General features: G+C 34.2%; 2 protein-coding genes across 2 annotated transcripts; one reads left to right on the forward strand and one right to left on the reverse strand.

Annotated features, from left to right (window-relative positions):
- Window positions 1-88: 88 nt before the first annotated feature.
- Window positions 89-683, forward strand: LOC133330286 (sodium-independent sulfate anion transporter-like; the record flags this gene model as incomplete). Its single annotated transcript, XM_061538772.1, has 2 exons — window positions 89-234; window positions 306-683. Coding segments are annotated over 2 exons (524 nt in total), but the record flags the coding sequence as incomplete, so codon positions are not given.
- A 3266-nt stretch (window positions 684-3949) lies between these two features.
- Window positions 3950-12105, reverse strand: LOC133330568 (sodium-independent sulfate anion transporter-like). Its single transcript, XM_061539042.1, has 6 exons — window positions 11761-12105; window positions 6867-6922; window positions 6071-6798; window positions 5704-6006; window positions 4365-4510; window positions 3950-4297 (listed from the first exon to the last, which is right to left on the reverse strand). The coding sequence occupies exons 1-6, from the start codon at window positions 12103-12105 to the stop codon at window positions 3950-3952; spliced, it is 1926 nt and encodes a 641-aa protein (XP_061395026.1).
- Between the last annotated feature and the right edge of the window lie 2918 nt (window positions 12106-15023).

Below are 15023 nucleotides of genomic sequence, written 5' to 3' on the forward strand. Positions count from 1 at the left end.
AACCAATGTGGCATAGTAAAAGTAAGTAACTCACCTGTTATAGATTCCGATCCATATAATGTAATTTATTTTTGATGACTTATTTCAGAATCCGATCTCTTCATTGGTTTACTGGCATTTACGGCATGTCTGGTGGGTCCTTTAAGTGTTGGTGTATTTGTGGCAATTACCATCAATATTTTGTACATTCTATATCAATCGGCCAGACCTGAAATAAATGTAGATTTGGTTAAGGTAAAGTACTTACAAATTTTACTTTCATTACCTCTCTCACACTCTCCTCCTCTCTTCCTTTTACCTTACAGACCTCCACGGGCAAGCAGTTTTTAAAAATCACTCCCGATCGTTGCCTTATATTTCCCTCAGTCGAATTTGTCCGCAACAAAATTGTAAAATCGGGACAAAAATACACCATTCCTGTAGTATTCGATTGCACGTTTATATATGCTGCCGATTTCACCACTGCCAAGGCCATAGAATTAATAATACAAGATTTCAATAGAAGAAATCAAAAATTAATATTTTTCAATTTACGTCCACGTCTCTTGAAAGTGTTCAAAACTTTAAAATCTCAATTTGTATTATGTTATTCGTTGAATTGTATTGAGAAATTGTTGGACGATCAATCGAATGGATTAACAGCAGTGAACGGTGTTAATGTTCATGAAGTCACCGAACTGTAAATATATACAACAAATGGGTTCAAAATTAAATTGGTGTGTCTAAAAGTATGCAATAGTATTAGTAATTTATTATTAAATAGCATGAAAGCTCTGAATAAAATGCTTAACAGTTTTCGTATGAAATTTTTATTAAATAATATTAATGTTAAATGTTTTTTATGTTGGAAAATACTTTACAGAATTAGTTTTTAATCCTATGCTATAAAGTGTCAAAATCTCATTTTTGATTTACATTTGACAAATTTAATAGCGACAATTTTAATTGGTATGTTAGATGGGAAGGATAGATCTCAAATCTCTCAGCAAACTAAATAATTATGCAATTGAAATTATCTAATGTAAATCAGGACAAATTATTAATATGTTAGCCGTCATAAATTACGATGGATGGGTGTTTAAATTTAAGGTGGCTGCAAATTTGCAACAAAAGTAACTACGTTAACATGTGCTATCCTTAGCAGTAACAAAGAAATTAAGTTCTAAAACAATATATTTACAAATTTTTTCAATATCGAATCTTTAATTTTAAAACATAAATATTTTTTAATAATCAACTAACTGGATTAACCCGGATAACGCCAACCCGGATAACGCCAACGCTGACTCAGGTGTCGCGAGTACCTGCTTCGTGTTCACCACCTCTGGTTTATCCTGACTTCGACAGACCCTTACCCTCAGTTGCAGTGATGTCAGGGATTTCTTAGCGCTCATTTGTCCCTTGGATGGTGCTGATGTTGGAATTCTATTATTTAAGAAGTCCCTCGCAATATCGTTCGGATAGTCCCTGCAGAACTTCCGCATGAATTTAAGGTTCCTCTTAATTAGAAAGAACTCCATATCCGTAATCGAGTCTCTGTCCCGTGTGAGTCGTCCCAGGGTTGATTCAGGATGCTCTCCCGACTAATGCGGAAGGAGCTGGTTTCCTCTATAAGATTGAGCAGGAGGTCCTTATGCCTCACCAGATTTTCGTTTACGTCATCGAGTGTAGCAGGATTTCAGGCAAAAGAATGGTCCGATAGAATAGCGTGGATCGACATCATTAGTGGGGGTTGAATGAGTTCTGGCCATGTATATTTCGAGACTGAAGCTGCCAAGGCCGCAACACTATTTATTTTTAGAAGAAGGGGGTGTATTAAAATTCGACTCCACAGAAAATTTATTTTGCGAGGATTTGAGGACTCGGCAACTAAGCCTGAAAAACATGTTGAGGCGCCCAGTTATTAACAAGGCTCAGTTCTGGGCACAAGGTCGCCTTGATCAGAGGCACTCGGTCATTTTCTCCGAGACTCTTTCCCAGGACCCGTTGATTGTCCGCGACTATTTATTTTATATTCACATCTACCCAAAAAATAATATTGGGCTTCCCACTATCCGCAAGCTGTGGACGCGTCCGTTAGCAATCAGCTCTGCTCCCGTAGGCGGTATGTAAAAATATTCCCTTGTGAAATTGGATATTCCGGTTTACAAGTTTTAAAAAATTGTGTCACTGTTTGGGGAAAGTACTAGAAGTTGTAGACCGATAAGTCCCATCTTCCTACATTATACAGGCATGGTTAAAATATTAGGTTGTGCAACATTTAGCTCAAATCGGATAGTACGTTCGCATAATATTATAAAATTAAGGCAAGGTAAAAATATTACCTAGTCGACAATATACAGGCATAATTAAAATACTATGATGTGCAAAGCTTTGGTTTCAATCGGATCCACTGTTCGCATGATATAAAATACATTTTCAGCCTATTTTCGAATTTACTTGAGTTTGGATCAAAGCTGACATTACATTAGCCTAATATTGGATTTATAAACAGTTTGGCCATTTGTGAGGGAGGTACTAGAAGGAGTGGACCAATGGGTCCATTTTCGGATTTGGTGAAGATAATAGATTGTGCAAAGTTGGTTTCAAATCGGATAGTCCGTTCGCATAATATTTTACAATTTAAAATTTAGCTAAATATTGTCCATTTTGTGAAGAACTTATCAGAAGGAACGGACCGATATGCCCCACCTTTGAACATAAACTTTGTTTGGAAAATATTACGATGTGCAAAGTTTGGATGAAATCGGTTAATCCCTTCGAGAGATATCGTGCGCACCAGCCAGACAGGGCGGACATTGGCAAATCGATTCCAAATTGTCTGAAACGGGTTTGGCCCAAAGAAACATGGGAACTAAAATCAATATTTCGCGGTATTCCTAGTATTCCTACAAAAACTATTCTTATTGGAAACACTTAGATATTTGTATATCCATATAGTTTAATGATGATCATTGCCTTGACAACGATAATGCATTTTTTCCGCAGAAATTTACATTTCTGTATACTTTTCGATAAAACACTTATAAATTTCAATGTGGTGGAGATTTCTCCTTCTTACTGATTGAAAATAATTCATATTGTCAACTGAACAGCTACATGTATCTTTTATAAGTTTACTACCACAATACCTACATTCGACATCTACAAATAAACTACCATAAAAACAAAACACCAAAAAATTCATGATTGCTACTTTTATTTCTACTTAAACTTAAATACAAAAAATATCAATTTTCGGGAATGTATATAAAACTATACAACAACAAATATAGAAAATAATACTCATTTTACTACAATAATACAAAAATGATACAATACAAGAGTAATTATTGTCAAAAAATCAAAACAAAAAAATACAAAGTAAATAATTTGACTCTACCAACAAAAACCACTAATTACAGATAATTATTTTAGTATCACATACAAAACTATGTAAGTATGTACTAATTATTATATTAAAATACATATTTAAGTACTTAAGGAATGTGTTAAATACAGGTGTGTGTTCGTATGTATACAACATCTTGTTTACAACGTATTAGGAAGAGTAATACTTAATAAAAATAAATACTAAAATACTTGTGTAGTACTAACAACAAAATAAAAATAATAATTGTTGCATAAATACAATAATTGTTGGCACTTGTTAACAAATTTCAAATATTAGGAGATTATATCTCAAGCATTTTTTATCCAATGCCAAATATGGATTAGTAATCCTTAAATCACCAAGAGTATCTGTGAGAGATTATTAGATTCTACTTTAATTTCCTTTTGAGATATATTAGTTTTCGGGTATATGGAAATTAACTCATTTGCATGATAAAGGATTTCTATAACTATATTGTAATCGTTCGTATAAATATATAATGGGCGTATTTTTTCAAATTTAAATACTAATTTTAACTTAACTTGCCTTATAACTATAACTATTTGGTTTCGAATTTCACAGTTTCGATGTATTTTGTTCATCTTTTCCGGACAACTTCATTTCCAATGTATTCAAATCGTAAATAACTTGTAGATTATTATTAATACCCTCGAATACTTGTGCAACACGTTGTTGTAAATTAAAGAAGTACAACTTCTGCTGACGATTTTCAAAATCATCAATCATTGATGAGACTACCTTAGCTGCTGTAAAATCAGCACCATAAATGTGTGTGCAATCGATGACCACGGGTAGGGTAGATTTACGTCCTTGTTTGGTAATAACATTGCGTACAAATTCCACAGAGGGGAATATCAAACAACGATCGGGTGTAAGCATTAGGTATTTAATGTCATTGGAGGTCTGTAAAGAGATGGGGGAAATAATTAATAGGAATTCGAATTAGTTTCTTGTTTTTTGAAATACTTACGCATAAAGTTTGCACATGCAATTTGGGACGAGCAGCATGATATAAAATGAATACAATATTAATACCAATACCAACAAGAATACCCAATTGCAGGGGCAATACCAAACAAGCAACAAAGGTAGCCAAGCCGGGGATAAGGTCAGATTCTGAAATAAGGGAAACATTTATTTTTATTAATGATATTAATGGGTAAGTTTAAGTCTCCAACAAAATTAAATCGATTAATCATAGCGTACTGAAATAAGTCTAGAATGATGTGTGCTAAGTTTCGGGAAAATCGGTTCAGATTTAGATATAGCTCCCATATATGTTTTCGTTGGATTTGATGTTAATGGAGCACCAAAGCCCCTACATTTCTTTCGATTTGCACGAAATTTGGCACAGCGTACTGAATTAAGTCTACAATGATGTGTGCTAAGTTTCGTGAAAATCGGTTCATATTTAGATATAGCTCCCATATATATTTCGTCCGATTTTATGTTAATGGAGCACCAAAGCCCCTACATTTCTTTCGATTTGCACGAAATGTGGCATATCGCAATGAATTAAGTCTAGAGTGATGTGTGTTAAGTTTCGTGAAAATCGGTTCAGTTTTAGATGTAGCTCCCATATATATATTTTCGTCCGATTTTATGTTCCCAGCCCCCAGATTTCTTTCGATTTGCACGGAATTTGGCATAGCGTACTGAATTAAGTCTAGAATGATGTGTGTTAAGTTTCATGAAAATCGGTTCAGATTTAGATATAGCTCCCATATGTAATTTCGTCCGATTTTATGTTAACGGAGCACCGAAGCCCCTACATACGTTTTGATTTGCACGAAATTTGACATAGCGCATTGAATTAAGTCTAGAATGATGTGTGTTAAGTTTCGTGAAAATCGGTTCAGATTTAGATAGAGGTCCCATATATATTTTCATCCGATTTTATGTTAATGGAGCACCAAAGCACCTACATTTCTTTCGATTTGCACGCAATTTGGCATAGCGTTCTGAATTAAGTCTAGAATGATGTGTGCTAGGTTTCGTGAAAATCGGTTCAGATTTAGATATAGCTCCCATATATATTTGCTTCCGATTTTATGTAAATTGTGCACCCAACTCCTATTGTTTGTACATCGTAAAAATTGAAGATGGCATTTTAGAAGATATGGACTTCCAATCGATGAATTTCCAATCAAATTTCTAACGGCATGCCATGGTTTCATTCTTATGAATCTATGGTCCCAACATTTGAAAGTCGAACAATTCGAACAAATAGAAGATGAGACCGGATATAAGACTATGACATATTAAACCCTTCCCAAGTAGTCTATAATGTATTATAACAAATAACTTACTCTTGCTTCTCCACATGGGTTTGACGACACGATATTGAATCATGAAAATAACAGCAGCCATGATGACAGCGGCCAAGGCTGCCTTTGGAATATAATAGAAAGCAGGAGTCAAATACAACAATGCCACGATGACAATAAGACCCGTATAGATGTTGGACATTTGGGTACGGACACCACTGGAATTTAAGACAGCACCACGAGCAATACCACCATTACCACGGAAACCTTGGGCAAAGGAATTCGCGACATTGCATACGCCAACAGCAATTAGTTCTTGGGTGGCATCACAGGGTTTGCCATTAGCTGAAACAAATTAAAAAATAACAATTAAAATAATGAAAAACATATAATTTAATTGAAAACTTACCAAAAGCCTGTACGACAGCCATATTTTCCAGTAACGAAATCAGAGGCACAACAATCAACCCGGAACCCAAACTGCTAACCATTTGACCAAAACTTTCATGAATCTCAATTGGTTCACCGTTGGTGCTATTTGTCACTGTGGTCATTGAAAAGGGGGGTACACTGAATTTAGGCAAACCCTGCGGCACATAACCAACCATACGGAATATATCAATACCGGAACTCAACAAATAATAACCAATTGAAGAGGTAACAATGATGAGAACAGCATTCCTCGATGTGCCAACAACCCAAAAGAGACCAGACCAAAATTTCTGACAGAAAGATTTTTCATTGTTATCTTTGGGACCAAAACTCATACTGGCCATGGCACGCATTGACAGCAGGACAATAATACAGGCAACACCCAAACCAGCATCATTCCAACTGATGTTGTGTAAATCACTAAATACCGATATCCACATATCAACAAATGTGTCACCTTTGGTATTGACACCTAGTAGATCCTTGAGTTGGGATGTGAAAATGATCAAGGAACCGGCACTTGTAAAACCCGCACTAACTGGACCCGAAACAAAATCGATTAGGAAGCCCAGCCGAAATATGCCCATTGCAATTTCTATTAGGCCTGTTAGAAATGTAAGTAAAACTGCTTTTTGCCAGACACCATGAGCCGTTTGGAATGTTAAGAGCGCCGATATGGCTGTGGGACCCACTGGAACGTCTTTGCTGTAGGAGAAAAGGTGAAAGTAATTAGATTTTTTTTAATTTTTAATGACGGTTTTAATAATTCTTACCTTGAACCCAGGAGAATGTAAAGGAAACAACCCATGAAACAGCCATATAAACCATACTGGAAATAAAAGGAAATAGATTAATATTCCTATTAATATACGACCATAAATAATAAAAAATTATGTAAAAGAGTTATGAGCGGATAATTTGGAAGCTACTATTATTAAATTTTCTATATAATATGATTATTTGGATTTTTTTAATAAAATCATTAAGAAAATGTAAAATTTTCCCAAAATTAAATTCTAATCGCCCTGAATGACTCATAAAGCCTAATGATTAAAATCTCATTATAACTGATTCATTTCAAACAAATAAAGGTTATTCAGCAAATTTTCATAATTTCAGTGTACCCTTGTATTATAAAATTTGTATAACATAAGTGTTTGTTGATTGTTTTTTAATTTAATTTGGGCGAAATGAAAAAATGATGTTGTCAAAAAATCAAGTACATAGTACATGTAGTACTTAATTGTAAGATAATATTTTTCTTGTATAACACAAATAGAACTTTTAGACAGGCAATGACAAGTTTATGATTGAAAACACTGGTAGATAAGTTCACACACGAGATACTGAGATAAAACAGCGGCTAAAAAATTTTCCGCACAACTATCAAGGTTATGTGTTGTGAATCATTTTGGGTAAAAAATATTAGACAAGTATGAATTTTAGATAAATTATTTTTTAGGTTACATCTTGACTATTACAAGAATATAGATAACTTAAAATATTAAAGCAAGGAATACATTTATAGGAAAAAAGGTTCACACGACTTGATGATGAGATCTTTGGTACTTATGTCGATGGCTACTTTGTAAAATTTAAAAAAAAGGAGCCATCTTCGTCCTAACAAATTTTGTTTATCTAAAATTATGTAAAATTAAATTTGGGTTCGTAACCCATATTAAAGTATTAAAATTTCTAAATCTAACTCCCACAAAAATTGTTCCAAATTTAACAAAACTACATTTATTTGAAAGATGATTTTGTTATTTTAAAAAAAATGTATAATATCGATTATTTAAAAAAATAATAAAAAGAAAAAGAATTGAGATACTTAATAATAATTGTTTTTATTTTTTTTACCATAAAAGGTTCGTACGAGATTAATAAACACAATTAAGCATTCACATCACATTCTCCATTAAGTAATTTATTTATTCTACTATTAATCGAATTTATTAATATTGGCAGTCATTTGGTGTGATCGAAATCCATATTTCACTAATTGTTCCTTCAGTTATTTGGAGTTAATTTCTTAACGGCATTTTCAATTGGATTCATAAAGACAAATATATTTTAACATGGAATACGAACCATTATGGGTTAGGGTAGTATATCTGCGAAGTGGTATTTAACAGACGGAACAGTGTTTTTACGAATGGCGGGCACGATAACTCAAAAACTAATAACTAATAATCCAATCGGTTCCAAGTTTTGACACGTTTCTCTATCGTATGAACTATCGTATTAACTTAGTTGGTGGTCAAAAATATGCTAATTAAAAAATGGTCAAATGTCCGCCATTTTGTTAATTTTTGAGAGAAGTCAATAATCCTAGTTATTATGGGAGCCAGACATGTACTCTATCTAACACCCGGGGAGTTAACATGCCCGCCATCAAAAGTAAGGACTTTTCTTTAATCTCTAAAAAAACAAATTTTGCAAATTAGAGTAACTTCGGGTAATGTGGACCACCATTTTCTTTTTTTGATATTGTGGGCGGGCGTAACAACGGTAAAAATAAAAAAAATGTTTTCACAACATAGTAGATTTGTTGGCTAAATGTATTCCAGGCCAAACATTATATAAATTTGTCTATAAAAATGTTATTGCATTATATTTCAAAAAACTTTAAACTGCAAATAAAAATAACGCGGCGGGTAATGTGGAATAGTATGTGTGGGTAATGAGGATCAGCAAGTTAAAGGTAGGTTGTGGATTGTTTGTGATAAATTTCAATTTATTGCACTCTTGGGTAACAATTAATGCAAAAATGTATTGGTTCATGTCTTGGAATAGCACCCATTTGCGATATTTTATGGCCCTTGCTTCATTATCCAACCGAAGCACCTGTAATTTCGCATATCGAGTTTTCAGAGGATAGAATACCTCCTCGCACATTAAATGCGCCTATGTTTCGAACTCGTCCTCATGAGAAGGTCCCACTTTTTATAGTGGTCCACATTACCCGACATAGAATATTTTTATTTGAAAATATTTAAAAAAATTAATAAAAATTTAAAAATCAACGATTGTAATTAAAGCTAAACGTATATTTTTGTTAAAGAAAACAAGAAAACCACATAACTTCTTTATATTCGAGAAAAACATAGTGTTCGACTATTTTGCAAAAACGTTCGACTATTGTGCTAAAAAATGTTAAAGTCGCACTTTTACAATCAGAGCTACATTTTCTACTACTACATTTTCAGCATTGCAATTATTTATTAAAAACCAAGTTTGATGCTTGTTTTCACTAATTAGGTAAACATTTATCAAGGCGGTTTCTAACTTACTTTGAAAAAAAGAAATTCTAATTCAATAATGCAGGAAAGTGTGACACACATGGAAACAAGGGTAGAATATTTTTGGCACGTTTTTAGAGAGTTTGGCATGTTTTTCTATCAAATTGACTATAATTAAGTATATTCGATGGTCCTTTGGTAAAAAAAACTTTGTACCGAAAATTATTAATTGGATATCCCCCAAATAATGGTACCTCCAAAATTGTTTGTATTTTATGGAGTTTGGGAAGATTTTTTTTCATGTTTTTCAACAAATTTGTCTATAATTTCGTATTTTGAATTCACTAAGGATAGCTTACAAAAATTTTAAATTTTGGGCCACTTTCTACGAATAGTAGAATAATCTCTAATTTAGTTATCCGTGGGTAACAAATCTTCGTACTAAAAATGTGTTATGACAAAGCTTACCATATACTATAAAGATTCAAAATGTGTACATTTATTTTGAATATCCACCTTATGGTGGATATGTCCGGAATGTCCGATTTGGGCTATATATTTTGTTGTAGTTTTGTTGCCATTTTAAAGACATTTCTCGATCATTTTTTCGATTTTATCGACATTTTGGTCGATACTTTACGATAAATCTATCAGTACAGCCATCTGCCGAAAAAATAATGGATTTCTTTTTCCCCAACATAATATTTCAATGTGCAAAGTAAGAGTCAAATCGGTTGTTGTTGTAGCAGCCCTATTGCTTCTACACAATGGGCTGAGGTGACAGACGTTGGCCGAGTATAACTCGGGTCGTTTCGGATCGTAGACCCCTCTGTCGTGGAAACGGTAGTTCTATTTGCTGGATATAGAAATTATAAATGTTCAACATTTTGTCAATTTGTGTGGGGGGTACAAGGAGGGGTGAACCGATAAAGATATGTGCAGTATGGATCAAGTCGGAAAATCCATCCGCTTGATTTTTTATTTACAAATTTTGATACTCTGTGCTAGAGACATCAGAAGGAGTGGTCCATCTTTAAATTTATATGGTAAATCATGATAAATATAGCCCTGCTTCGGCCTTTAATCATGATAAAATGTTTTATGTAAATCCGCTTTAAGTCTTGTTTAAAATATTAGGTGGTTCAAGTTTGGTTCATAACGGATTCTCCATTCATATCGCATTCTTCAAATATTGGCCACTTTGTGGGGAAGGTGCCCGAAGAATTGAACCGATATTTCCCAACTTCGAACATAATTTAGGTTTGAGTAAAATATTATATTACTAAAAACCGACAGAAAATTCCAGATCCATTATGGACAACACATCCACGTTTTTAATATCTCGAAATATTCGGCAGTATCACTTTAAATCTCAAAATTTTTAAAATAGAACTTTGAAGTTTAGATTAGTTTTTCAATGACCATCAGTGTTGTTCAGAACTTTCAGCAACTTTGGAAAAGGTCTGTTACCGATTTTCTTTTTCTTATTAGACACATTTTCGTGATTTTTTGTGAATATTGACTGTTTTTTTGAAAATCGACTGGAACAATAGTTATATTTTCAACAGATTTTTAGATAACTTTTGATCAGACTATTCCGCGTGATTAACAACATTACTATATTTCAAATAGTATACATATAAGTTTAATCGGTGTATTAAAACCGGTACAAAAATCTGGTTTATTATTTGAAAATCCTGTTAAAAAAATTAGCAATTCGGATCTGTCTCCCGTGAATAAATTCTAATAATGTGTTTATGATAATGAAATATTTTTATGGTAAATATTTCAGACGAATCCGAGAGTTTTATATAATCAAAAATTTATTCTAAATTTATTGGTACTCATAGATATAAGGTTTTCAAGTAAGGATCGAGTGAATGTGGAAAAGGACTAAAATCTTATTAGCTAAATGTTTGTAGAATATTTGGAGGGTAAAAATTGGCTTGTGGCATTTCGAAAAAAAATCACCGAAAAATAAAATTAAGGTGTAGTGATATAGGTAAATACCACAGGAAAAGCACTTTCGTTTTTAACAAGATCTTTAGTCTTTTAACTTTCTGAAAATATATTATTCTTATGAAAAATCCTATTTTTCAATATCCTTTCATGGCAATATTTTTAATAAAAAAATTTACTCCTTCCTAAAAGATCCCCTAGTCTAAAAGATTTCCGCACACAAAAATTGCAAAGAATAATAAAAATAGTTAAAAATAGCAGTTTATAATTTGCAATCACTAAGTTTCTAAGAGGCTTTAAGAGCATTTTCTATTTATAATTCCATATGGAATTTAACATTTTGCAACAATTTATTGGGGCTGTTTTTATTTCGTATAAATTGTGGTCGCTATATGAAATGAACGATTCATTTATGTTTTGATATGCCTCCAATTAAGCCACACATTTTTAACATCCTTCCACTCACCTGCAAATCCAAGCCAGCTATACCAGCATAAGCCAAACCCTGTGGTATAACCGTCAGACCGACGGTGATGCCAGCCATAAGATCACCAACAAAATCATCACGATTATATTTGGGTAGCCAGGTTAAAATCGGCAAACGTTTGTATAGTGTTTTCTTGCGAAAAATGTTCGCCGATGTTTGTTTCAACCATTCGCTGGTCATTGTGCAGGCACCACGTTTATCCGAGCTATCATCGTCTTGAACGATGCAATCACGTGAGGTATTGTAAATGGCATTCGGCGGTATTTCCAAGGACACTTCGGAACCCGAACTGTTATTACGTTGAGCTGGTTGATCCGAACGCATGGTTTTCGATGTTTTTATGGTGGGGGCGACACTTATTCAAATTTCGTTTTGTTTTTTATTATTTTATATTAAAACACTGAAATTATTTTTTTGTTTCATAAAAAAGTAATTATTTGTTTTATATAAAACGATTGTCAGCGATTATATTATTTCAATTGTTATTTTTGTATATTGTTAAAATATTTTTAATATCACAAATTTCCATTAATTTATCCGCTTTTTCTTTTTATGTGATCTTGTCTTTTGCGAGTCAATAACGCGAATGTTACTTCAGATAACTGATCAACTTGCGAACTGAGTTCGTTCGTTCGTCTGGCTGCAAGAAGATCATTTGCTCACAATTGAGGCAGAGAAAAACACCGACGATAGTCGACAGACAGCTGGGAGTAAAACAAAACAAAAAACAGATAACAAGTCGTCGTTATGGTTAGCATCAACAACTAAAATAATTGCCGGCATCACTCGGCTGCGGTTGCTGTCAACTTTTATTTTCCAACGAAACGAGAGTATGATTTGCAGTTACGTCGATCAACAAATGCGACGATGCCAGCAGCACCAACATCTGCTGCTATTGTATTTGACCAAATAAACAAATACCAACGGCATAAGGTGGGGATGATGTCCGACGTCAGTCCCAAACTGAATGCAAATTTAAATTTTAGAAAATCCCACAGACAAAGTATTTTCCACGAAAGTGAGAGAGAAAGAGAAGAACCAGATGCCCAGCCAGGCGAATGAATTTGAATCCATAACTAACGAGTCGTCCTTGTTTCGTGGGGATTTTTCCATTAACTTGGCATAACAGAATATTTAGTTCTTTTCAGGCTAAAACTATGAATCACGTGGACAATTGAGGTAGAAACGCACAAGAATGAATTATTTTGTTTTGATTATATAGAATTCTTGGTAGACATTACAAATAAACTTAAAAATATTTACTTAGCTGGCTCGGGACAGAACATGTATTCCATACGCCGTGTCGGTCTTCTGCGCAGTTTTTCCAATTTGAAAGACCATGTTTCGAAATGTTATCTACCCACTTGATCTTTCCATCGAATTAGTTACCTTCAACTTCTGCGTGAACCATCAGTTAGCTTGCTTTTATATGCCCCTTGTGCTGGGGCATCCTCATCTATTTTCACAACATGTCCTAGCCGCCGTAGTCGCTGCAGCTCGATACGTCTGACTTTATCGATGTCCGATAATAGATGATACAACTAATGGTTCAGTTGACGCAGATCGTCAGGTAGATCTTACTCAACTACTTTATGAGCTGTCGCATCTTCTTGCGCAACTACACATGCTTCAGATCCATACACCAGCGCCTTCTACAATGTGAGTTTAGTCTAGCGAGAGGTGGTATTGACTCTGAATTGCCTAATTAGATAATATTAGCACCTGTTGGTTATTAGTATCTTTCTCCGAAACTGATGTCTTTAGTTTTATTTATGGCGGTACCAAGATATATACAATCCTTGACTTCGTCAAAGCTGTAGTTTTAAAGTTCCACAGTTGGTCCGAGTCTACTGACATCTAGTAGACTCGGAAAACAGTGCATACAATAAGCTTCTCGCCAATCCCACTTTGGCAGACTCCTTCTCAATTCGTTCAAGGGTGGTAATTACTGTCCGCAATGTTCGACACATTACGTCATTGTCATCGGCATAGGCGAGTAACATGTACTGTTTGGTGTACAAAGTGCCATTTCTGTACACCTTTGCATCTCGTATAACATTGTCCAATACCTGAGTGTTTTATGTGAGTTCCTGCCATCTGGCCAACCTCACAGTGGCTGAGACACAGGCGTAATAACGCCCGCCAGCGTGTTATTACCGTAGTGCTGTTCCAATTGAAGAGCATGCAAAAACACACCTTCCCCCTTGGACCCCAGGGGGCCACACCAACTGTCAGGCTGGATCGACAGATTAAGGGGCACCTGACACCCGCGGTACGGAAAACCTCCTTCTCCTAAACAAGTACCATACTAAAATCCCACAATGCCCCTCCATTCGATATACCCATATTTGCTAAATCTCTAATGTATTTATAGTAACAGCAGCACACACATAAATCCGTCTGGGACAGGTATCTTTTATGCAAAAAACGCATTGAGAGAACCATACCCCGTCAGTAAGAAACTAGTATTTAACCGACCTTTTCCAGCAGCATGTTAAAAAGGTCACACGTCAAACTGTCCTTTCCGACTTTAACTGCTGACCTTCTACCAGTTAAAGTTATCCTGCATAGCCGTATAGGATGCTGATGTTCCAATCATTGGACATGCATTCCTCTAGCAAAATTGAAATAATCAATTGATGCATGTTCCTAATCAGAATCTGACCATCTGTCCTGAATAGTTCGGTTGGTAAACTATAGGCAGCTGCTGCTTTATTGTTCTTCAGCCGGTTAATTGCTATTTTGACATCAACAGTAATTTATTGGTATAGAACTGTTAAACTAGCTCTGTCTCATTTTGCTCTCTTTCACCGGACAGACAACATCCAGTAACATTTGGTGACAAGTGTTGCCAAATACCGACTAAAGAAACATAACTATAAAAAATTTTCAACATATCGAAATTTCGGAGTTAAACTCGTCGTTGGGTATTTAGTTTATGGTTCAAGAAAATAATAACTAAAAAGATGTACAACGTTTCGAGATAGAGTGAGGATTTTTTTTATAAAAATAACCTGCAATAGCCGCAAACAAACATATACAGTTTTCTCTTGATAGAATTTTAAGTTACCAGTATAAAAATCCATAAGAATTTTTTCATTTGGAAAAGATTAAGACGGGTACAGAAACATTTGCGAAATTTGCGGAACTTAATCGTATAAATTTTATCTATTTCATATTTTCCTTTGTAATTAAGAAATATATGATTTTATGATTGTAATTTATAAAAGTTTATATACATG

The sequence above is a fragment of the Musca vetustissima genome, unplaced genomic scaffold, assembly GCF_032173495.1.
Source record: "Musca vetustissima isolate MV318-11 ecotype Yass unplaced genomic scaffold, APGP_CSIRO_Mvet_v1 utg49915, whole genome shotgun sequence".
NCBI lineage: Eukaryota > Metazoa > Arthropoda > Insecta > Diptera > Muscidae > Musca > Musca vetustissima.